The 25,380-nt window shown below is 43.5% G+C and overlaps 1 protein-coding gene across 6 annotated transcripts in view; it reads left to right on the top strand.

The window, feature by feature from the left end:
* The window catches only part of LOC121200747 (glycogen debranching enzyme-like), a 74,293-nt gene extending 51,257 nt beyond the window's left edge, over positions 1–23,036 (top strand). For 3 of the 6 annotated variants that reach the window (XM_041066219.1, XM_041066221.1, XM_041066220.1), the window contains 7 exons: positions 8,572–8,707; positions 9,628–9,740; positions 18,207–18,418; positions 19,282–19,379; positions 21,906–21,993; positions 22,082–22,215; positions 22,708–23,036. In XM_041066219.1, the coding sequence (XP_040922153.1) occupies positions 8,572–8,707; positions 9,628–9,740; positions 18,207–18,418; positions 19,282–19,379; positions 21,906–21,993; positions 22,082–22,215; positions 22,708–22,825 (899 nt within the window). In that variant the 3' untranslated portion in view covers positions 22,826–23,036. Of the gene's footprint in view, positions 1–8,571; positions 8,708–9,627; positions 9,741–18,206; positions 18,419–19,281; positions 19,380–21,905; positions 21,994–22,081; positions 22,216–22,707 lie in introns of those variants that run through there. The other 3 variants (XR_005896561.1, XM_041066222.1, XM_041066223.1) reach the window with 3 other exon arrangements.
* The last annotated feature ends 2,344 nt before the right edge of the window (positions 23,037–25,380 follow it).

Genomic DNA, 25,380 nt, shown 5'->3' with positions numbered 1-25,380 from the left:
CAGTCTTTTTGTTTTTTTATCTTCTTCCGGCAGTGTAATCCATCGAGAAGATAGGTTAACTTTTCTTCTTCTTTTTTTTTTCTCTTCTTGCTCTTCGGCTCCCTCCCAAAGAGCGGGTAAGTCGTCGGTTTTGAGACGACGAAACTGTTCACGTGCTTGAGGGTTATTCACAACAGATGATGGGACATTAAGATCATTCAGAACACTCAAGAAACTCGTCCAACCAGCCGGTGGCACGGTTTGCGCCCTTTTTTTATAAGAAAGGTTTTTAAATAAATCAATCAGGTGAGACCCTTTCACAGTCTTCCCTTTATAAACAAATTCCCCTTTTGAAGTCCAGCCCCCCTCACCCTCAGATAATTTCTTCATCACATACTCGGCATTTCTGCGATCGCGAGGAGGAAGACTTTTTAATATCTCACTAGCCGTTTCATCTAAATCCTGCTCCGTCTCACTTGAATCCTTTTGAGACACGGACGACGGCGCTGCCATCGTGTCCTCTGTTGCGGGAACTCCTTCAACCACCTCTCTCGACAGGTCACGATGCAAAGACAAAGTCACTAGATGTTCCTCTTTGTGACCCTGCTTGATCAGAGCGAGGTATCTTTGCAGGAGCGCATTGTATTTTTTAATTTTTTCATAGGAACTCAATCCGGGTTCATTTAAAATCGCTCTCATTTGAACATCCAAATCATCTTGGGCCGTCTGTCTGATAGAAGAAGATTCAGGACGGGTCAGGCGGTTCAACTGCTGGGGTGAGAGGAGAAACATTTTCTGGGTTGTCTTCAGAGACATTTTATTTTCTAATAAGTCCTCCTACAAGGTTTCCGATGATAGGTATAGCGGCTGAAAGTAGGGGTAAAAGAAATCCGCCCGTCTGCTTCTTCAACACTTGCTTTTTGCGATTCAAACCCACTTTTTTGTCTGCCAGCAGTCTGATAATTATTTTCTGTCTCTTTAGTTTCGTGTATTGCTGAGATGAGAGGGGAATGTTGCCTTTCAAAAGATTGACTGCAATCTCACACAAGGCGTTGAGAAAGTCTGGCGAGGAGTGAGCAAGAATATCTCGACGTTTCTGAGGCGTAGCCAGGTACAGAGCTTTGAGTAAGGGACCGTTCCTTTTTATAAGCACCGACATGATGAGGAGGAGGAGGAGGAATTTATCTGGGTTTTGGAACGTAAACCGTCGGCCACTGACCAGGAAGTATCCCGGTCCTCAGTCTGTACCGTTCTGGGCAGATCGGCGTGAGGTCGACGATTAAATACCCGTGAGGGTCTTTGACAGCGTCTTCAAAACTTTCCAGAAAAAAGGCTTTTTGGGAAGGAAAGATCTGATGAGCTAATACATTCACCTGTAATTTATCCCGAGGATTTTTAAAGAGCACCATATAATTACTGTTTAGACTGATGGTGCGGCTGTATTTGCCTCGATGAAATACATTTTGAGTGAGCATCATGACGCTCATACGTCTATGATGTCTGTACTGTGTGAAAATTCTAACCACTTCAGGATGGTCAGAGGCCTGAAAAATAACATCGTCCAGAATAATCAGGTGACTCTGCTCGGGAGGAAACAGGTTGTCGTCTTCAAAAGATTCAGGCAGACCTTCAACAAATTTAATATTTTTATTCGTCTTTTGCAACTCAGCATACATTGATTGAAAGGAAGTATAAATCCACACTACATTTCCGGTACAATATTTACAACATCTTTTACATTTTCTAAAACACTTTTTACAAAATGGGTTTTTCCACACCCGCTGGGTCCCACCACCAGACATGAAAAAGGTGGAGTAAGTCTGGGGTCAAAGTTGATTTCTTCTATCACAGACATGGTGATATGATCAATAGCCGAAAGGCAGACTTGTACCGTCGCTAAACAGACGTCTTTTGTCATACACCACTCTGAACTTTTTGTGGAATGCTGAATTTTTCAGCAGCAGTCTCTTTTTATCCCTAGCGATGTTTTGCTGAGGGATGTGAATCACCCCCTTCCTCTCCCTAGACTCGTCCAAATAACCCTCCACCAGCTCTTTCACAGTATCAAAGTTTACTCGCTCGCTGCACTCTCGGGTCTGAGTGATACCCTTGACACGCATCACTACCTTTTTACTATTTCTAGTTTGGTAGGCGTAACTTTTGGGACCAGCGGCGGCGTATTCTTGAATACTGTCACCTCCCAGCTCATCCGTCAAATTCCCCAGATAGTGACCCAGTTCCAAGGGGGACTCTCCCTCTTTCACCTAATAAATCACGCTGTCGGTGTCGGTGTAGAGGACCTTGTCTCCTAACTGCTCCAGATACCCGTACAGCTTGAGACGGGCGTAGGCGGTGGTGAAGGCAGCGATGAAAACATTATTGGATCTGCCGGGGGGTACAACGCATTGTTCGTGGTATTTCCACTGAACCATAGCGGTTTTGTCGCTGAGGAAGGCAAAGTACTTGACATGATACTGTCCTGGAAACATGAAGCGGAAAAACTGCTCCGGGTCACTGACAATCTCGGTTTTTGTCATGTTTGTTCTTTGGGCAAACTTACCCCAGAAGCTGTTGAGGCAGAGCTTAGACACCTGTCTCCTGGCAGGGTTCGATTCTATTTTGCCAGCATCTAATTGAATGCCTTGATGGAGCCGGTAGTCTCTGATGTACTTTTCTCGGCTTTCCTCATCACACGCCTCTGGGGGGTACCCCGAAGCCTCCTGCTTTCCTTTCAGGAAAGTATGTATGTAGTCGACAAAGATGGAATCGCTACGTCTGTCAAAGTGCCATACCTCATTAATCTCAGCAACTCTGTAACCCCGATCCAGAGCTTTGATGAATTCAACACTGACCCACACCCCCGTCAACGCTCTAGCCTCATCGTCATGTCTGCAAGCGGATGTCTGATTGTTTGATTCAGCACACGTGCGGCAGAGGGTGAATACCAATTTACCTTGAGATGTTTTGTACGGTAGTACGGGGAAAAAGAGACCGCGAGGAGGGTAGACGACGGCGCTGATGAGCCCAAAGTAGTTTCGTGGGTCATCAAAGTCTTTGGAAATGATGGTAGGATGGCCTAATGGGTACGGGAAGCTACAGTTAACGTAGGGGTACAGAGACGTCACGTCCTCATACCGCACGACTTCGTCAGAGGCTGCCGTGTGTCTCAGCTTCACGGCGCAGGTCCTGCCCCCGTACAGAGCTTGACGTGGGGAGAGAGGTTCAGGGGCACAAAAGCGTTCAAGAAATGCTTTCACCCCAGGATGAGAACGCTTCATCTCAGACCAATCATGCTCTCTCATGACGACCGTACGGACACCGTAAACTGTTTTTAGTCTCTGTAGTTTCGCGCATGTAGCTTCATTCAGCGCTTCATAGGGGGCTCCTGTCAGAGGGCATGTCTCGTGAGGTTGAAAGCAGGTAGGACAACCATGATAAAAGCAGCCTAGAAACTCCCACGCATACTTTACACCATCAATTTCTGCATAACCGTCAACAAAGTAAGGGCCAATTTGTTTTTCACCTCTGTTTAGCGCATGTTGGATAAATCTGTTTTCAGTGTGTGCTACCCACTCTAACCACTGGATGGAGGCGTTGGAATAGTTTTTACACTGACGCCTGTAGTTATCGGGTGAAGGTATGGCTAAGGATTTAGGGGGCAGGAAATTGGTGAGAAACACTTTCATGCAGGCAGAGGCGATAGTCACGCTGCTGAAAGGGTCCACCCCAGTATCTTTGAGAAACTGGTTCCTGAATCGGGCACATCCCTCTAACAGGATAGCGACATCGTTTTTACAGTAGTGCAGGGCTTCCTTTTCAAAGTCAAAGATGCCCTGAGAAGCTGTTTCATACCAACTGTTAAACTCTGTTCGCTGATGTGCTGTCATGCGATCTACACCATAATCGGCAGGAGGAGGGTAAGGGCCGACGTATCTCAGGCGCTCCTTTGAGCTGAACCTGTGAGGGAAGTTTCCCTTGCTCTGGTCGCTAAAACCTAAGGCTTTAGGCATAGCGTTTAGAGACATGGTGAGAAAGCATAACGAGTCGATGAATTTTAAACGGAAATCCGGGTCTGTGAAACTCAAAACTTTACTACCGTGCATGATGACATGAGAAGGTTTGTAGCCCAGTTCTATCATGCAGTTGAGGATCAGGTAGCTATCAAAACCTCGTGCATTGTGAGCTATAAATGTGGCTCCCTGGTAAAGAGGTCTCCTGAAATGCAGGAGAAAGTCTCTTACACAGTCTAAACCGTAAGAGGCCCACTCTTTACCCTTCCACGTTTTGGTGCAGACCAAATAAGGAACGTGCACCCCTTCCCTGTCAACAAATGTTTCAAAATCATAAAAAAACAATTTCTCACTGTGCTCTGTCACAGGCGGGAGAGGCTGGATGTAGCATTGGTGCTGCTCCGCGCTCAGGCCGTCGAGGGCTACTTTTTCCCCACAGATGTGACACTTCTTTAGAGGACAGGTGTGAGACTCTGCTTTTTTACCGGCAGGAACAGTGTACAGATTTCTGCAATCCTTGCATCTTTTAACCATATTGCAGGTACTGATTCGCTTTTCACCCCTCTGCTGAGGCTCTTTGTGTTTGGAAAAGCACAAAGATGTACAACAAGTCCTGCTGCAGTCCTGGCAGTATACACGCCTGTGACCCTCTCCAACCGGACAGAGGTCACAGCAGACGGGGCAGTAGCCGGGGCAGCTGTGCGTGTAAGAGTTTTCAAAGGTCTTGTAACAATACTGACACACATGTCTAGCACCCAGAAAACCTTTCAGATTAAGTATACCGTAGTAATGATTTTGAAATAAAAGCAAAAACAGAGGATTTGAACGATCGGAAAAGTCAGTCTCAAAATGAGAGAGAGGTCGCTCATCTGTAGTCCTGTGAAAGACCACAATTTTACGTCTGAGAATATTTTCAAATTTTCCAACATCGCTAAAGGTGACAGAAGTTTGTTCGCTCAGACCTGCAAGACGTTTGCAACTCTCTCCCTCGTTCGACAGCCTCATTGACAGTGCCCCCAGGATTTGTGAGGTGAGCTAGGCAGATGGCGAAACAGAGACGATCATCACTATTGTATGCTACATACAGATGACGTTTCTTCTTTCGGATGATTTCGCAGTCTAGAGTTTTGTGAAGTTTTCGTTTCACGCCTCCGTTGGGATTTCTCACCACCTGGACAATTAATTCCAGGTCACCGTCTGAAGCGATATCTGCGTTGGATTGCACTAACCTTTCTAGCAGACCCTCAAACGCAGGAAGGATGGCATCCATGCTTTCATCGACGGTCACGGAGACGTGCTGATGTACGTTTTCTCCTCTCAACTCTAGCTGGATCACATCATTTCGCCTAGCATTTGATCTTGCCTCCTCAGACAGATCTCTGAGGATGCTCATAACATCTATGTAAAATTGTGCAAGATCGGGTACATTTTCAGGGGGAGGGATGGCGAAGGTACGTCTTATTTCAACATTGTTAAAGCGGTCGTGGGTCGTTGTTCTGGAAGTGGATGGAGAGGGGGAATCGACGGGGATTCTAAAATTTCCCCCTCGATGCTCTGGAACTGAGTCTGTCTCTGATGATGATGATGAGGGTACCGGGGAAGCAGCATGGACATCGCTGACGGGTGAGCTAGGGGAGGCGAGGCTTCGAAGAGCATTTTCTATAGGCTGGAAATAATGTTCAGGGTTTGCTGGGGCCGACAGAAGCAAAAGATGCTGGAGAGCATTTTCTAATGGTTGAAAGTAATTCTCTGCACCAGAATTTTCTGCACCGGCATTTTGAACATTTATTTCAGAAACTGGTGGAAGGTTATTCAGTTCTTCTACAATGTCTTCTAACTCATTGGGAATATTTATGAATTCTTTATCCATTTTTTTTTTAAAACCAAGAGTGAAAGTGGAATGTCACGTTATTGATAAAGATATTCACCACGGGGGGAGGTGTTCTATGATCCCTCCGATGTTGAGAATGGTGGGGACCGGAACCAGGACCGGGGCCAGAATCAGAAGCGGAGCCGTTCGTCCGTTTGTCCGATGTATCAACTTCTGGTTGCTGATGGACTGGACTGGCAGGTTGAGGCTCTGTAAACATATGCACAGATAATCATATTATTTAAAATTCACTGAACGGATGTTTTAAAGAGGTAAATCCTTAAGAGGGAAGGTCAAAATTCTATGGACATGCATGCACACACAAATAATTGAATCATTATTTGAATTCATTTACTTTTAAAAATATATACGCAGGAATTACTCTTTAAATGTATTCTCATTAAGTTACACAGTACTCCGCCGGTCTCTAGGGCGGCGCTGCTCTCTAAACATTAGCGGAAGATTCTAACCGGCACGCCCCCCTCGCCCTACGTCACTTCCTTGCCGGCATTCATTTCAAAGTTTGAGCACGGTAGAAACAAGGAGGCGAGCCGTAAGCAGCGTCTCTTTTAATTTTTGGAAAAAATACATTTAAAAAATAAAACCAAAGACTTACCCGTTACAGCAGGAGCGTCCTGTTTTTCCGGAACTTCAGGACGGATACTTTCGGAGGCCCTCTCCATTCCGAGATCGGGCTGATGCGGGTGCTTAACACGGCAGAGTCTCGAAGGCTTTTTAGACGGACGGACGGTCGGCACAAAATCCTCGTCCCCGCTGTCTTGTCCGCACACTCCGGCAGACGTATCCGATCTCCCGAAACGCTGCTCAGCACGCTCTACTAAATCTGTAAGTATTTATAGTGAGTGACCTGCGTACAACTCTTTGTCAACAGCTGTTTTCTTTTTTTTTTTCTGATTCAGATACTCTCTTACCGTAGTCTGACTGCGTTAAGTTGAGGTCTTCCAACTCCTCTGGAGTCACTTTTAACAAGAGAAACCCTCGTTAAATAATTTTAAAAATAAGACGTTTAAATGAATAGCTGTTCTGAGGAGACTTACCAGTAAAAAAGTTTTCATGCGGAGGAGAGTGTATTTCAGCGCAAACGGTAATCTCTAAGAAAAATACAAAATGTTTTATTTGTTGTTTGGTATTTTTAAAAAACCGGAGGATCAAGCTGATAAATGCGTATTCCTACCACGAGTCATCTTGCCGATGTAGTCCGATTCCTATGTACCGACGTTACTTTCTCACTTGCACATTTATACCTTTCTCTGTTTTTGTTTTTCTTTGATACTTTGCCGTGAGACGCCTTAGAGTCTACAACATTTCATATGTTTGATATGAAACTCTGTGTGATACTTTCTACAGATCCGGACCTTCACACACACACACTCTGCAGAGAGTAAGGACCATGGAAGAACGGGAAAAGGACTTTTGTCGCTCCTCAGTTTTATTTTATTTTTAAAGTTTGTATTTTTCAGAACTTTTATAAACGCTTTTATTTATATATTTTATTTATTTCCTGCAGAAAATTGGAGAGGTGTGATGATGCGGGGAGGGGTTTTCCCAGGGATAGGAGCGTCGGAAGCAAACGGGGGGTAGCAAACGGAGGAAGGAGACATTATCACCTTTGTGACACGCTCGAATCAACAAATGCCTCGTCACGAGACGCCATAGAGTCTACAACATTGCATATTGCCCCATTTGATCTGAAACTCTGTCACTTTCCATGTGACCACAGCACAAGGAGAAAGCAGCCAATGTTCACAACAAGCACACACAAATGTTCACAACAAGCACAGCCAAATGTTCACAACAAGCACACCCAAAATGTTCACAACAAGCACACCCAAATGTTCACATCAAAGACCAGTGGGAGGGTCTAGGAAGTGATGTCATACAGGGGTGGGGGATACAGTGGGAGGGTCTAGGAAGTGATGTCATAGAGGAGGGGGTAGGAAGTGACGTCATCAAGGGGCGGGGCTTATGCCACGTGGTGGGGGGTTGAGGGGGGGGTTAGGGTCATAAATCACCTTTTTGGCATAAGGGTGTACTCTTATTCTCTAATAATAAATCTGAGTTGAAAGGAAAATAAATATAAATATAAAAAATGTATATATATATATTTGATTCATTTATTCTTTTGTAAGAAGAGTGATTGCTGAATACATTGCATGACTGCCTCAGCCCCATAGTAGTACCTTTTCTCAAATTTTACTTTACTGTATACAACTCTTTGTGATCATGGGACCTGGTGTGACTGAATGAATGTACCTGACAGCGGAAACACAGAATTTTTAAATGATACAAAAAAATGTTTACTGTGAATAAGTCACATCTGGTCTCACATGATCCTGTTAAAAAGGACACTGTTCTGACCTTCCCTTAATAAATGTCACTTTCTACAAAAATCATGAAAACAGGTTAAGAACAAGAAAGTATAATGTGTGTGTGCTTGATGTGTAAGTTATGCTGATGGTAAAGAGATTTGTTCATGCTTAAGTGCATCCAAGAAGCCATGGATAACTTTTGATATCACTTCTTCATGTTCTTGCAGGTTGGTGGAGCTCTAATGAAATTAAAAAAGGATTTTTTTTTTAATTAGACACTGAATTATTAATAAAAATATATATTTAATATTTATGTTGACCAGGTCACAAAGTATGGCACGCTGCTGAAAATGTAAATTGCAGTACATCTCACTCTCATTAGGTTTCAATGTAGAGGCTGGAGTGGACCAAACCACTGGCTTCATCTATGGAGGAAATCGTTTCAACTGTGGAACTTGGATGGACAAGATGGGTGAGAGTGAGAAGGCACACAACAAGGGAATCCCTGCTACACCCAGGTACATTTTCTCCTATTGCTCCAGCTTTGTTTGTCCAACAAATCATTATTATATTTATTCTGTGTAAACCTATTAAAGAACGGACTACCTCTGGGCCTTGTCTATGACAATTTTCAGTATAAAGTTGTTTGCCCAACATTCCAGACTATCAAGTTGCATACCTGTAAAAGTAGAAACCAGTGTAACCTGAAAGATTCCCCTCCCCAGAAGGAATAATAAAAGACATTGCAATCCACTGAGGTTTTAGTGTTTCAAATACATGGGCCAGATGTGGACAGTGAACAGGTCGAGGGGCCTGGCACAGTATAGCTCCTAGACTACCTCCTCTTTTAGCGGAAATAAAATAACAGTAGTTTAATGGTACCTAGGTGTCTTCCTATTCATGGTCAGACTTTGGGACAATCTCAGTCTCTAAGGTGTTATTGTTGAAGTATGGCAGAATGAAAAACACTGATTTGTACACTTGCAAAGTCACACCTGATCCCATCTGTAAAATATTCTAATGGGAACCACCCCAACCTCCGAAAATGCTGAAAGTTCTTGTATCACAATAATGGCCACCTCTCCAGAAAGCACTGTGTGAGAGTATAGGACTGTCATGAGTGCAGTAATTGCAGCTGAGAAGGACAGTACATAATTTGTCAGACTAAACTAGGAGTAAAAGTTGTGTGGAACAGCTTCATATTTAGTGTAACCAACACTGTGTCAGCAGAGAAACTGCAAAGTGGCTGTCAAATATGAAGACTGGAACAAACATGACACATGATGGCTGAGTCTTTATGTTTAATCCTAGATGCACAATGGTACAGGACCACTTTGTTCTTTGACAAAATAATCTCAACTCAGAGTCCTTCATGGCTCCTTTAGCATAAAATTTCACTATAGAAATGTGTGTGTGTGTGTGTGTGTGTGTGATCTAGGGATGGCTCTGCAGTGGAGATAGTGGGCCTGTGTAAGTCTACTGTACGCTGGCTTGTGAAGCTTCACAACAGTGGGCACTTCCCCTATGCAGCAGTCAGTATTTGCAGAGAAGGTACTGTTAATCACATACTCTCCATAAGATTCCGATTCAGAGAACTTTATTGTCATTCACTTTAAGTCCCAAGTACGTATAATGAACAAGATTTCGTTGCACTGGCTCAGAAGATCACAGAAGTTAAAGGCAAAGAAAAACAAAATAAGGTACAAGAAACTAGAATAAGAAACGAACTAAGAACAAAAAAGGAAAAATAAATTACAGTAAAATAAAATACAAAAGTGCACCTGTACTCTTTTCCAAAAAAAACTGTGCATACCTAATAGTGGAGGTTGAGGATGTCAAAATACAAATATATAGTAGAATAGTACAATGTGGTATAACTCACAGTGTAGAGGACAAAGTGGCAAAAAACACACTCTTTATCACACTATTGTAAGGCTTCCACAACTATTTGTAGAAATACATGTGATGTATGCCTATTGTGCAAAGCAATTAAACTTTCAGATAGCATCAAATAATGACTGAATATCAACACTAATTTCCATGATTTTGCTTGAATAATTTTTTGTTTTTTTATGATGTACACAATGCCAGGACAGCATGGGCATTTCAGTTCGAATCAAATAAAATCAATGGCGAACACAGAGACAACAAAGCCTTGTGTTGTAGGTTGCTATGTAAAACAAGGCACACAATGTGTGTCATGTAACAAATCTCACAGACATGAAAAATACAGTGCACTCAGAAATTATTCAGACCCCTTCACTTTTTTTTAAACATTTTGTTATGTTGCAACCTTATGTTAAAATTGTTTATATGAATTTTTCCCTGAACAATCTTCATGCTATACATAATAATGACAAGGCAAAATGTTTTTTTTTGTTGTTGTTTTTTTTTTTTCAAATTTATTGAAAAGGAAAAACTGAAACATTGCACTAACATGAGTATTCAGACACAGGTATTCTGGCCAGATGTGGCTCAGGAGGTAGAGTGGGTCATCCACTAATCGAATGTACCATCAATGTGTGCTTGATAGAAAAGCTCTGTTTGTATAGACAAAGCGCTGTATGGATGTGTGTGTAAATGGGTGAATGTGTCTTGTAGTGTAAAGCACTTTGAGTGGTCTAGAAGACTTGAAAAGCGCTATATAAATGCAGACCATTTACCATTTACAGCTTTGGCAGCGATTACAGCCTCAAGTCTTCTTGGGTATTGCTCCTTTCAGCTTTCCCTCAACCCTGACAGTCTCCCAGTCCCTGTTGCTGAAAAACACCCCCACAGCATGATGCCCCACCACCTTACTTCACTGTTGGGATGGTGTTGGTCAGGTGATGAGCGGTGCCTGGTTTGCTCTAGACATGATGCTTAGAATTTAGGGCAGACAGTTAAATCTTGATTTCATTAGACTAGAGAATTGTATTTCTCACCGTTTGAGAGTATTTTAGGTGTGTTTTTTTTTTCACTCCAAACTGGCTTTCATGTGTCTTTCACTGAGGAAGGGTTTTCTGCATGGCCACTCTGCCATAAAGCCCAGATAGATCGGAGTGTTGCAGTGATGGTGTCCTTCTGAAAGTTTCTCTCTGTCATGACCAGCCCCTAAGGGGGCTGCTTTCTGAACCCTGTTTTGTTTTGAACTCTTTTGTGGATATTTGAACCTTTTTGGACTCTGATTTAGTTTAAGTTCCCTAATTGGTGTCACCTGTTGCCCATTACCTCATGTATTTAAGTCTCGTTGTTGGGCGGCAGTGGTGTAGTGGTTAGCACTGTTGCCTCACAGCAAGCGGGTTCCATCTGGGCTCTTCTGTGGTTTCTCTCCGAGTACTCCCACAATCCCAAAAACATGCATGGGTTAGGTTAATGGGCTACTCTAAATTGCCTGTAGGTGTGAGTGTGTGCGCGTGTGGTTGTTTGTCTTTGTGTGCGATTGACTGGCTGTACCCCACCTCTCGCCCATAGGGATATGACGGATTAAGCGGTAGAAAATGAATGTTTCCCTGGGAATGACTTATCAGTTCGTCTGTGTCTGTGTCTTTACCTGTGTTGATTCCCAAGATAAGAAATTTAGTTAGGGAAATTTAGTTGTTACAGCAGCATAAACATAAATAACATGACATTTCACAAGAAATTAGAAAAATATAAAGTAAGTAACAAATAAGCTTAGAAAATTAAATATAGAATATACAGAATAACCATAAAATGAAATGAAATGCACAGTGGTGTGATTATGTCCTACATCATGAATATCATGAAAAAAGAAATACGAACAACTCCAATAGGAGTATTACACTGTTTCTATTGCACAAGAAAAAAAACTGTACTGTTAAGAATACTGTTGTTATTATTGCACCAAAATACTGTTGATATTTATTGCACACGAGAAAACTGTTATAAACTGTTACTATTGCACAAGAGAATCTGTACTGTTCAATACAAGTGGTTGTATGGGAGCATGGGAAAAAGAAACAGCAGCAATGAGCAGTCCTATGTGACGCTGTTGTTATACAGTCTGACAACTGTCGGGACAAAGGACCTCCAGTAGCGTTCTTTTTTGCACTGAGGGTGCAGCAGTCTATGGCTGAAGGAGCTCCCCAACGTCCCCACTGTCTTATACAGGGGGTGAGAGGGATTGCGCCGGATGCTTGCCAGCTTGGCCAACATCCTCCTCTCTCCCACAGAGTCCACTGAGTCCAGGGGGCAGCCCAGGACGGAGCTAGCCCTCTTTACCAGTTTGTCCAGCTTCTGCTTGTCTCTGTCCGTTATTCCGCCACCCCAGCAGACCACTGCATAGAAAGTTGCTGATGCAACTACAGTGTCATAAAAAGTCCTTAGTAGTGTCCTACACACTCCAAAGGACCTCAGTCTCCTCAGGAGATGGAGGCGACTCTGGCCCTTCTTATATAGGACACCTGTGTTGTCTGACCAGTGCGGTTTATTGTTGACGTGAACACCCAAGTACCTGTAAACATTCACCCTCTCTATGTCAAGTCCCTGGATGTTCACTGGAGTCTGAGAAGGCTTTTTTTTCGGAAGTCAATCACCATCTCCTTCGTCTTGTTGGCATTGATGTGAAGGTGACTGAGTTCACACCAGTCAACAAAGTCCTTGACCACCTTACTATATTCCAGATCATTCCCTTCAGATACACGCCCTACAATGGCTGTATCATCAGAGAACTTTTGGATGTGGCAGCTGTTTGAGTCATGGTGGAAGTCCAATGTGTAAAGAGGGAACAGAATAGGAGAGAGTACCATCCCCTGTGGAGCCCCCGTGCTGCAGGCCACCTGATCAGACACACAGTCTTGAAACCACACATACTGTGGCCTGTTGGTCAGGTAGTCAATAATCCATGCAGTCAGCTGGCTGTCAACTCCTGCGCCTTCAAGCTTTCCCCTGAGCAGTTCTGGTTGGATGGTGTTAAAAGCACTGGAGAAGTCAAAAAACATGACTCTCACAGCACTTCCAGGCTCCTCAAGGTGCAGCAAAGATCTGTTCATTAAGTAGATAACAGCGTCATCCACTCCAATACCCAGCCAGTACACCAGCCAGCTCAGCAGGGGTCGGAGGTGGTTCAGGATCAGCCGCTCCATGGTCTTCCTTATGTGAGACGTTAAAGCCACAGGTCTGAAGTGGTTGGGCTCCCTGGCCTGTGCGGTCTTTGGGACCGGAACCACGCAGGAAGTTTTCCACAGAACAGGAACCTTCTCCAGGCTGAGGCTCAGGTTAAAGATGTACAGTATGACCTGACAGAGCTGGTCTGCACAGTCCCTGAGCAGTCTGGAGCAGATGCCATCTGGACCTGTAGCTTTCCTGATCTTGATCCTCCGGAGCTTTCTTCTCACCTGATCCACTGTTATGTTGACGCTGGGTGGGGGTGGGGGGGTTTGAGTGCTGATGGGTGAACAATGGGAAGTGGGGTGGTGTAAGGGGGATGTGGGGGGAAGTGTGAATGTCATGGGGGAGGGGGGTGGTAACAGTTCAGAGGATGGCATGGACGTTGACTGGGAGGTGGGGAGCGGCAACTGGCAACATGTTGGGGATGCAGACCTGACTGGGGCCTGGGTGGTAGTGGGGGGAGTGGATCCTGAATCAAATCTGTTGATAAACAGATTCAGGTCATTGGCCCACTCTTGGCCTCCTCCTTCAGGGCTCCTCTCATTGTCTGTGTTGTATCCAGAGATGGTTTTCAGGCGTCTCCAGACCTCCCTTACATTCCTCTGGTGTAGTTGCTGGTGAGTTCTTTCTGCACCTTCCTCAGCTCCTCTTTGTCTCCTGGCCTAAAAACCCTCTTCTTCTGGTTCAGTAGGGCTTTCAGCTCAGGCGTCACTCATGGTTCATTGTTAGAGAAACACTGCACTGTCCTGGTGGGCACAGTGTTCTCTACACAAAAGTTTATATAGTCCATATTGCAGTGTGTCAGGCTATCAATGTCCTCATGTGATCCACACAGCATCTCCCAGTCGGTGGTCTCAAAGCAGTTCCTCAGCTCCTCGCTGGCCTCCTCTGTCCATCGCCTCACTGACCTTGTAGTTGGAGGTTGTTGTTTAACCACAGGTTTGTAGACAGGCGTAAGGTGAACCAGGTTGTGATCCGAGTAGCCGAGAGGGGGGAGGGGGGAGCAGTTGTGTGCATCCTTCACATTTGCATACAGTAGGTGTTCTGCCTTTGGGGCACATTTTTGTTCGTTTAAAGTAGATACTCTTATTTTGAAATACATACCTTTATTTTGACGCTTTTTGGACACGGAAGTAAACAGACAACAGAATGTAATGTTAAAAAAAGTGAATGCAAGTTGGCAATGAGAGACCGCGCACGTTCTCAAATAATTAAAACGGACTTCGTATAACTCCTTGCAGAAGCAACGTCTGTATGTATACGTTTATACTGTTATTTCATGCTTATATGTTCAAGTAAAAAACGAGTTTGGAGAGCTGAATGAGAAATGGCTATTGCTACGTTGCTAAAGCTAAACTACTCTTGGCAGGCAGTCGGGAGCAGTTCATTGTTGATGTTGACTTATATTGAAATGAGGATTAATTAATTCATTGTGTCTTTATGTTTTTCTGAATAGAGTTTAAGTTTACTGAAATGTTACACTTTGATAAGTACAAATATCTAATTGTAGATATATTTTCTTATTTTTAGTTTCACTCTGTATTCAAAGCGGTGTCAAGGATGTGTCACAAACCCGTAAACTGCTACAAGGACATGCCTTGCATCATTGAGTCAGAGTTTAGCTCACTGTCTAGTTGAAGTTTCAACATTTCATCGAGGACAGTACAGTAGGTCTAAAGTCTTGTTATTTCTGGTGTGGCATGTAACATACTGAGTGAAGTTTGGGAGAGTGGAGGACAGGGAGGCATGGTTAGAATCTCTAGAGATCATAAGCAAAGAGTGGGGGTGTGATGTCTGTATCTGTGACACTACAGTATGAAGGAGTTCACAGGCCACAGCTGCATCAGCAGATGGGGGGATGTAAACAGTTATTGCGATGACGTGCGAGAACCCCAGAGGCAGGTAATATGGCCGGAGTTCGATGGCGAGCAGTTCAGTGTCCCATGAACAAAGTCCCTCTTTAACACTAATGTGTCCAGGATTGCACCATTTATTGTTCACCGCTATCCCACCTCCCTTCTTCTTACCACTCTCTCTTGCTGTCTGGTCCGCTCTCACGAGGGGAAATCCGTTGAGAGAGACAAGCTGATCTGCCATGAGTTCATTCAGCCAAGTCTCTTTGAAGTACATGATGCTACTCTCCCAGTACTCGCGGTGTGGCCGAATTAGCGCTGTTAGCTCCTCCAGCTTGTTTGGGGGAGATCTTACGTTTCCCATAACAACAGATGGCAGACATGGTTTATACTGACTTCTCCTTTCACGTCGCCTCACTCCGGCACTGCATCCCCTTCTACTTCTTCTCCTTATCTCCACGGGGATGTCTGGTCTCCCCACGTAGAGCAGCCCGGTGTTTCAAAGCACAAGCAGCTCTTCACATGTGTAAACTACAGAGCCATGGCTGAATGGGTCAACACCTGCCCCCATGTGTAGTCGGCGGTCCAGCCAACACCTGCTCCATGTCTCCAGTCGGCAGGGCAGCTGACACCTGCCCCTTGTCTCCAGTCAGCATTCTGGCCGAAATCTGCTCCACGTCTCCAGTTTGTGGCCTGGTTGACACCTGCCCCTCATGTCCAGTCGGCGGTCCGGCTGACACCTGCTCCACGTCTCCAGACAGCGGTCCGGCCGACACCTGCCCCTTGTCTCCAGTCGGTGGCCCTGCCAACACCTGCACCATGTCTCCAGACGGCGGTCTGGCCGACACTAGCCCCCAGTCTCCAGTTGGCGTTCCGGCCGACACCTGCTCCATGTCTCTAGTCGGCGGTCCAGCCCACACCTGCTCCACGTCTCCAGTCAGCGCCTTGGCTGACACCTGCCCCCTGGCCAGCTGCCTCCTTGTCTCTTCAGGGGACTTGTCTTCGCCCCCATTGCCTTCCAGCTTCGCCTCAGTGGTGACTCGCCTTCGCCACCATCGCCCTACTGATTGGCCATCTGAGCTTCTCCATCTGTCTGGTAAGCCCCCTAAGCTGCTCCACCTGTCTGGTCGGCCTCCCAAGCGCCTTCGCCTTTCTGGTCAGCCTCCCCCACATCTTCGCCTATCTGTCCGGCCTCCGGGCGGTCCGCCTGAGGTCTCCTGTTCTTCCCTGGTTTGGCACCCAGGCCGTCTGCCTGAGGTCTGCTGTTCTGGCCTGGTTTGGCCCCCTGGCCATCCACCTGAGGTCTCCTGCCTTTCTTCTGTTTGCTGGGAGCTGAATCTCTCCTCCGGACACCCCCGGATTTTTAGTTGTGTTTTAGTTTTGTTCCCTGGCCCTGGACTCTTCCAGTAATGTTTGGTTTAATTAAGACTTTTAGTTTACTCATCTGGCTGTCTTGGGGTTTTTTTGCATTTGGGTCCTCTCTTCCCTCGTGTTCCTGGTTGCCTCGGTCGTGACTTTGTGACACTCTCAGCTGTGACTTCTTATATAGATTGGTGTGTGCCTCCAATTGGTGTGTGCCTCCAAATAATGTCTAATTAATTGAATTTACCACAGGTGTACTCCAATCAAGGTGTAGAGACATTTCAAAGATGATCAAGAGAAATGGGAGGCACTTGAGCTAAATTCTAAATGTCATAATAGGGGTGGGCGATATGGCAAAAATATCACATCACGATTTTTTAATGGTAAAATCATGATCACGATTTTATCACAGTTCATTTTTACAGTGAATTTAGAACCAAACTATTTTCTTTGTAAAAACTTAGTTATAAAGACAAAAAAAAAATCACCTCTTTCCACCGTTTGCTACTTCTCTCATATGGCGTGCTTTTATCAAAGGCTTGTGTTATAGTTGGTTGTTTCTGTGTAATGTCTTTAGCTGTTACCACTGGCTGATGTGTGGTCGGCCTCACTGCTTGGCTCTCAGCAAATTGTTTCGGATGCTGCCTCTTCAGGTGGTTAAAGAGGTTCGTTGTTGCGCTTTGTCGTTTGGAGAAAACCCAAGCCAGTTCCATACGCAGTGTTGGGGAGTAACGGAATACGTGTAACGGCGTTACGTATTCAGAGTACAAATTATGAGTAACTGTATTCCATTACAGTTACAGTTTAAATAGATAGTATTCCGAATACAGTTACATTGTTGAAATCAATGGATTACGTGACGATACTTCTCTGTTTCACGAGTTTATATTTATTATCTAAATGAACGAAGGCAACCCAATGCGTTTCCCAGAAGCCCCAGCTCCACAAAAACAAACGTAAATAGACAAGCTCTTTGCCTGATCAGTCGGTCAGAACGGAGTCGGACAAGGAGCAGCAGGAGCGAGAGCTTGTGCCGCAGCCGGCAAAACAGAGCCGGGACAGGAATGCGTTGGCCAAGACAGGAACATAACATGTATTCCGTTACTCCCCAACACTGTCCATACGACTGCAGTGGAGTTCTTTTTGGGGACCAACTCCAAGCTTTCACTTTCATAGTCGGCCATGGCTACCCGCTACAGCTTGACTAAAACAGCGAGGCTAGTTCAAAAAAAAATCAGCACTGCTCATACTTCGCCATGATTGGTTGGTCATGTTCACGTGAAGCGGGCTGTTAGTTGCCCAAGGAAAAAAAAAACGTTTCGTGCTTCTGTGCTCAAGCATAGAGCTGCAATTAATAGAATGTGCCCTATAGACGATAATACAATCTCTCTCCTCTGGCAGATCGTCAACATCAAGATCGTCTTCACGATCTAATATCGTCATATCGCACACCCCTATGTCATAGCAAAGGGTCTGAATACTTATGTTAATGTGATATTTCAGTTTTTCTTTTTTAATCTTTTTTTCATGGTGGGGTATTGAGTGTAGATTGAAGAGGGAAAATGAGTTTAAATGATTTAAGCAAAAGTCTTAAAGCCCTGAGGGGCAAGTGAAGTTTAACTTTACAAATGAATGGATTTCACAGTCTCTATGGACATCTTTAAACCTTTTCATCCGCAATGTTCAATTTCAGGACAGACATATTCTGTGTCATATGTGGAGTGGGATCGTAAGATCCAGGAAAACTTTGAGAAGAAGTTCTATATTTCCCATGACTCCCAGGACTCTGAGGAGAAACACCCAGAGCTGGTCCACAAAAGAGGCATCTACAAGGACAGTTTTGGGGCTTCCAGCCCCTGGTGTGACTACCAGCTCCGGCCCAACTTCCCTATTGCCATGATAGTGGTAAGCAGCCACTGTGCCTGAGTATACATTTCAATTACTAAATCATTTTTTAGTTTTTTATTAAGGTTCAGCTCAGGGGTTGGGTTCCAAAAGCCACGTCCATTTTGGATCCTGCTCTACCTTAATAAAATACCTGGATTCACAAAGCTCAGAGACTAATGAATCTGTTACCAAATATCTAATCTCCCCTTGCTGTTTTTAATTAGGAGCATTGAAAAAGTTCATGTGTTTCATTTTAAGCCGATGCTGACTTTTCTTTCCCCCAGTTTAAGGCACTAGCTGTAGATTCAGTCAGCTGTCACTAATTTAATGTTGTTTGGTTCATGTGTCTTTTTAAGCCAAAGATCATTTGTGAGATAAAGTTTATAACAACTTCATAGTCCTAAACGAGGACCTCCAGTATCTGGAGAGAGTAGTTCATCATTGTTTCACATTTTATACTGTTCGTCTCATTTTCATGTTGTGAAATGTTGAAAATAAATGTATTTGATAATGGATTCAAAAGAATTGAGCTTCGATTGGTTAGAAAATTGGTTAATTTGCCGTAGTGGGGAAGCATGGCCAGACCAAAAGTAATAAGTTTGGTTAACCTAAACTGTGTTCCAATTAAATGGATATCATTCTGCTCAGCCTGAGGAATTGTCAAACCTTGGATCTTGGAGCAGCAATGTTGATTCCATCCTTGTCGTGAAGCAGTGGAACAGCTCTTTACCCTTGCAAGGTTAATGGAGGGTGTTTGCCCACCCAGTCTTCATGTGTTTTATGGATATGGAGAATGGAAAATGGATAAATGCTATTTAGTTTCAGTTCAGTTTGTGTAATATTTCATCACAGCGTGAACAGTGTGTGTGTTTCTCATGCAGGCTCCTGAGCTGTTCACTGTGGAGAAAGCCTGGGAGGCTCTGAGTGTAGCTGAGAGGAAGCTGCTGGGACCCCTGGGAATGAAGACCTTGGACCCTGAGTAAGTTACCTGCATGGATTTTGAGTGTTGTCATTTGACATCAACAGACGCCACAGCATCACCAATGACCTGTGGTGCTGCTTGGATTTGGGGGATTGGGTGCTAAAACACTAGCAGAAAGGGTGACTTAAATGAAACTGTAAATGAATGGTGGTTATTTCAGTTTATTTCAACTAGAAATATGTATACACGCAGACAAACACAGTGTAAGCATATATATACAACATACAAACGATAAACGGCAAGTTGGGGCGGCCGTGGCGCAGCAAGTTAAGCGTGCGGCTTTGGACTTTGGACCGCCTGGAGATCGGAGGGTTGCTGGTTCGATTCCTCGACCGAGCACAAGGGATACGCACAATGGATATGGGTGGTAGCCTTTGCAACCATGGCCGTGGTGCCCCTGAGCAAGGCACCGATCTACCCCAGCTCCCCGGGCTCCTTCGAGGGAAGCCCCCTGCCACAGCATCTCTAGTGTATATTTGCTTGTGTGTGTGTTTCGTTCACTTTGTGTGGGTAAAATGCAAAGAGTAATTTCCCCAGGAGGGATCAATAAAGTATAAAACTTAAACTTGCCCTGGATGCATGGTAGAGCCCTATGCAGATAGCATGTGAAATTACTCATGTAAAGATCATGTTTATTTGGACAGGTATACTGAAATTAAACTTTAATTGCTCATATCCACAGTTCACACACACGTCATATATTCTGACACATATACAATTACACACGAGTACATGCACTTAAGCTACTTCATCTGAATCACCTACAAAAAAGTACTACCCCTGTAAGTAGTACTACTGTAAGTAGTACAATGACTGCTATCACTACATATGCAACTGATTCAAACACTGCCAAAGCAATTTCTTTTTTATCTTAGAGGATGAATCTGCTTTATTACAACTTATTGTTTTTGTAGTTTTGTCCATTAGTTTCAATAATAATAAACAATCTATTCACCAAAGCTAAGAAAAATGGATTAAGAAAAAAAAGAGCGAGAGAGACACTGGCTACTGTTCTTTATCATTTGCAGTAGCTGTTGTGGTAGCATTCTCTAAAGCAGTTTCGCAAAGGAAAGGAGAGCAGGCTAATCTCAGTGTGAAAGGTAAACTTTATTATGTCATTTTCAGCATCTCCTCATGCTGCCTTGCATCAAACACTCACAGCATTCCATACACTGGACTGGCACTAAGCTGCACTTTATTACTTACTTACTTTACTTACTCTGCTTTGTGTTTATATTTTCATAAGTGTTCCTTTCTTTTTAAGTATTTGTGTTATTTATTTATATGTGTGCCTTAAAGCCGGGAGTCTTTGCAAAATTTCGTTATGTTTACATAATGACAATAAAGACTCTTGAATCTTGCATCTACAGGTTAATTTGTGGTGAGGCTGCGTAGTCTGTGTGGAAGTGCAACAGCTCTGTCTGTCATATGCATCCCTCAAAGTAACTCTTTGGACTCTCATTATTTCTTGGTTTACTTTGAAGTTTCTACCTAGTGTGTCTGTTGCTTGTGTTTACTTCCTGTCTTTGTTCTCCCGCTTATGCGATTGTCTGCCCTACCCTGACATGTTTCACCTGTTCCCAATTACCCCTGCCTGCTTTGTTTTTAAGTCTCTGTGTTCTTTTCACTCCCTCTCAGTTCATTTGTGTGTGATTCCTTGCCTTCCTAATGTGCTGCTTTAGTTCCTGTAAATGTTAGAGTGTTTTAATTGTGTATCTGCTAACTGCCTATGTTCCTAGTGTTTCCCTGTGGACCAGCTACCTGCATCTGCTGCTAACTGTTGCCTGAACCTGCTTGCTTACCAGTTAACTCACCTGCCAGTTCACTCATATGACTATAAGCCAGTTTTTCTGCTATTAAAACATCTCACTGCAAAAGTCTGTCTTGGTGTCTGTGTTTGGTATACAGAAAAAAACCTAATCCTTACTCTGTCTTTCATTTGTTTACACTTCTATGTGCATGCTAGTGCTCAAATTCACCAGCTCTTGTTCACTGACCAAATTACCTGCCTGTCCCCAAACCTTCCATAATAACAAAGCTTTGTTGCTAGAACAGGAAGAACCTGCTCTACCTAATTCAGAGTTTAAACAAATATTGTTGCAGCCTGTGCTGAAGTCATACTTAATCGTACTCTATTGTTGCCACGCCTTTGGTCACACTGATCACTAGAAAGCTTTTTTGTCACTTGCTGCTACTGCTGTTCATACAGCATTCTGTGAATTGCACCTACACTCAAGCACATTCCTGAGTCTAACACATACCTGACAGCCTAGACATTCACATAATGTATTCTTTGTGAGATGGCTAGGTGGGAAGGGTTAGAAATGATGGACAAAACTCCAGCAATACAGTCAAACTCTGTAGATTGCTTATTTGTAATCTGTTTTTCCTTTGAGGTCTCTGACACAAATTTCAGCTCTTTCTGTACTACGTGTTTCCAACAAAATCAGAAAGCATTGTATTGTTCAATATAAGATGTGATTGTTGGCACTTATGTTCTCCTTCTACCTTGCTTTTCTCCAGTGACATGGTGTATTGTGGCGTCTATGACAAAAACATGGATAATGATAACTTCAACCAAGCTAAGGGTTTCAACTATCATCAAGGCCCAGTAAGCAAATGTACAGTGTTTCCCTCCCAACTGCAGATACTCTAGCAGGTATTTAGTACCTTCTGACACCTTTTTCCTTCTCTTTCAGGAATGGCTGTGGCCTGTCAGCTACCTCCTGCGTGCCAGACTTTACTTTGCCAAGAAAATGGGGAAGGAGACATATGAGAAAACTGTTAACCTGGTGAAAAGTATTCTGTCTCATCATGCTGTCCAGTTGGAGAGGTATGAATTTACAATCAGCATGTTGTTGCTGTTACTGGTCTTCTGACCTGGCGGTAGATTTTTAGTATTTTTAACTTGGACAGCATACATGTTAGCACTTTTCTACTCTTACCAACCACTCACAACTCTTTACATTACAAGCCACATTCATCTATTCACACGCATTCATACGGCACATACACCAATGACACATCTTGCCCAAAGGGGACTTCGACATACAGATTGGAGGAGCCTGGGATCGCACCACAGACCTTCCAGTTAGTGGACAACCGGCTCTACCTCCTGAGCCCCACAGCTGCCCCAGTTGGCAAATCAGAAACAGGTGGAACATAAAACTGGTGGTGGTTGGCGGGGGGGCAGGAACTAGCCACACCAAGTTCGGGCATGAAGTCACACATAACAAATATAGGAAAATGATGATTCCCATAAAGGAATCAGTTTCAGCTATGCTTGTGATAATTGGCCACTCCTCTCTCTAATGTCTTCTTCTAGGTCACCTTGGAAGGGTCTCCCTGGGCTGACCAATGAGAATGGCCAGTACTGCCCCTTCAGCTGTGAAAGTCAAGCCTCATCCATTGCAACCATCCTGGAAGTTCTGTATGATGTTTGACTGCCACAAATGCCTGCCTGGAAAACATCATAAACAATGACGCCCACCTGCCACACAAACGCATAGCCTGATCAAAGCCTACTGTCAGTCAATCATGTGAGATTTGTTATTTCCTACTGCACAACTCTGTGTTTGCTTGAGGGTAGGATGTAGGTTTGAGTATCAAGAACCACTCCAGGATCTGAACCTTTACAAATTTAAAAGAGTTCAATAATTTGTGAATAAACGAAATTTTCGTTTCTATTTATTGACTCCTGAAAGCAAATTCTAGACCACATCTTAATGCATGTATTAGTGCGTTCATTTCCATTGAATGGATATGGTAGTAGTAGAAGCTATGTTGCTTTCTTTGGTGAAATTTTGATACTGACACACAAACTTGCCTGCATTGTGTACATCCAGAAGATTAAAAAGTGTTTTCCCTCAGGGGTAGTTGAGGGCTAAAGCATCCCTTTCCTACACAGCCTCTTCTAAAACTTCAGATTTTGCAGAATGCAACCATCAAGGTGGTTACAAAACCTTTGGCCATTAATGTTGTTACCCTGACACACTGCCTCCAACATTCATGGGCTTCCTTAAATCATGGTTAAATAACGTGGTAAGAACCTAGAATCAATTGAAACTTGAATCAATGAATTGTAAATATCCAATCCTAGCACAGTGATCATATAGTAAAAATATTTTGCAGGGACCAAAATATTTGGTCCCTGAAAAGTCATTCTGTGTTTTTCAGTAGAATTATAAGTAGAATTATAAGCATAAGCAAGCAAGGTATTGAAGACAGAACAGACAGCAACCATAGAGAGTGAGAGGTTGATTACCTGTGGTCCCATTATAAAATCAAACCAGGAATATGGTAATAACAAGGTAACCTTCTCAGCCTCTAGGCCAACAGGATGCCCACTCTTGTACCAGTTGTGAAAAGTTGTGTACTGTAAATATGACCACCAAAGTTGAGACAGTTTTAGAGGTCTTGGTGATTCCCCAAGCACGTGGAACTCTAGTGTAGGGATGACAGTTATCAGTACAGAGTAAAATGTGTCAAAAATTTTGGGAAGGCCCGGTATTCATGTTAAATGAGATTTTGGGCTATCATTAGGCTTTACTCATAGCACAAGAAAACCTAAAGTCCAAGCTAGATTTTAAAGTCCATTCAACATGGTATGAAAATCTCAAACTTGGATAAAGGAATTCAGCCATGTTTTATCTTTATTAAGGGTTAGGAGTGAGATCTGTACAGACATTTTTTTGATCCCATCTGGACCGTCATCAAGTCAAAATGACTCTAAAAATGACATTAATAATTGGGTTTAAATACAACTTAAAATATCCATTGAAGGAAGAATATCTCAAACACTGAATATATCTCACCATCACATCCATCACCCATCTGCGTCTACAAGCAAAAGTACTTTTACATCAATAAGCAGATTGCAACTAAATTACAAAGGAAATGCAAATTACCCTTGTATATCCTCCTCCAATTTTAACCAAGAACATTTGGACATTTGTTTAAGCTGGACTACAGTCTCACCAAGTTGCTTCAGTCATGCAAGCTTCATTGAACACATGAATAATACTGACTCTTACATTAAATGCACCAGCAAACAGAAGTTACCACAAACCATTCAACACCTTAAGATTTCTGCTAATACCAGAGGAAGTAGGGGTGCCGAAGCCCCACACATCCAGGCAACTGAGGTATATTTGCATTGTTGCAAGCCTTTGGAAAGCACCCAAAAGACAAGAGGGTCTACAGCTACATTTCAGAGCAAAGGGAAAAAACAGAAACGTGTCTCAAAACCATGTCTCCAGTTTCAGTGTGTTTGTTTTGTCTTTTATCAATGAGAAACAAAACACTTATTGTTCCTATAGAGGGTGAATTATCAGAAAATCTATCCTGCTTTTTTCTATAGCTTTAGAAAAGTATGCAATTTCAAGGTCTACATATCATTTATTGGCAATCCCCACCCACTTTCACTCCCTCCAGTCCACCCTGCCCAGCAACACCAGCTCAGTGAAAAGAGCTCTGATCCTGTTTTGCTGCCTATTTTGCATCATTCCACAATTTTTCAATGCAAAAATAGATAATAAACTAGAAACCATCTTGCAATGGGATCACACCAGCCGCAATGCCTGTCAGCAAGTAGAACTTCAAACCCAGGAGTATTCTGTAGTCATCATTATTACATGAGTATTCAGTACTCACGGGTCAGACGACACCCATCTTCAAGCTCTGCCTTCATTCTGATCTCAACTAGACACCTGTAAAGTTTTTAGACTACGTCACACAATTACGGTGATAAAATCTGTCCACAGATAGACATATAAACACTTCCTACACAAAACCACCTCTGTGGTAGTTCCTGCTATAATGAGTGTCTCCAGGACTAAATTTTTACATAATGACATACACACACAATGACTCAAAAGGTGAAATCAATACCAACCACACTGTCATGGCGTGTAATCAAATCTGTTAGCTAGCTTATCATCATGAAGCAGCACTACATGTTTAATGGCTGGAAGTGTTGGTTACGGGGCAAGAGGTAACA

Source organism: Toxotes jaculatrix, chromosome 20 (genome assembly GCF_017976425.1).
Source record: "Toxotes jaculatrix isolate fToxJac2 chromosome 20, fToxJac2.pri, whole genome shotgun sequence".
In the NCBI taxonomy this organism is placed as follows: Eukaryota; Metazoa; Chordata; class Actinopteri; family Toxotidae; genus Toxotes; species Toxotes jaculatrix.
Note: the sequence above shows the minus strand (reverse complement) of the source record. Positions and strands in the feature narration are given on the sequence as shown.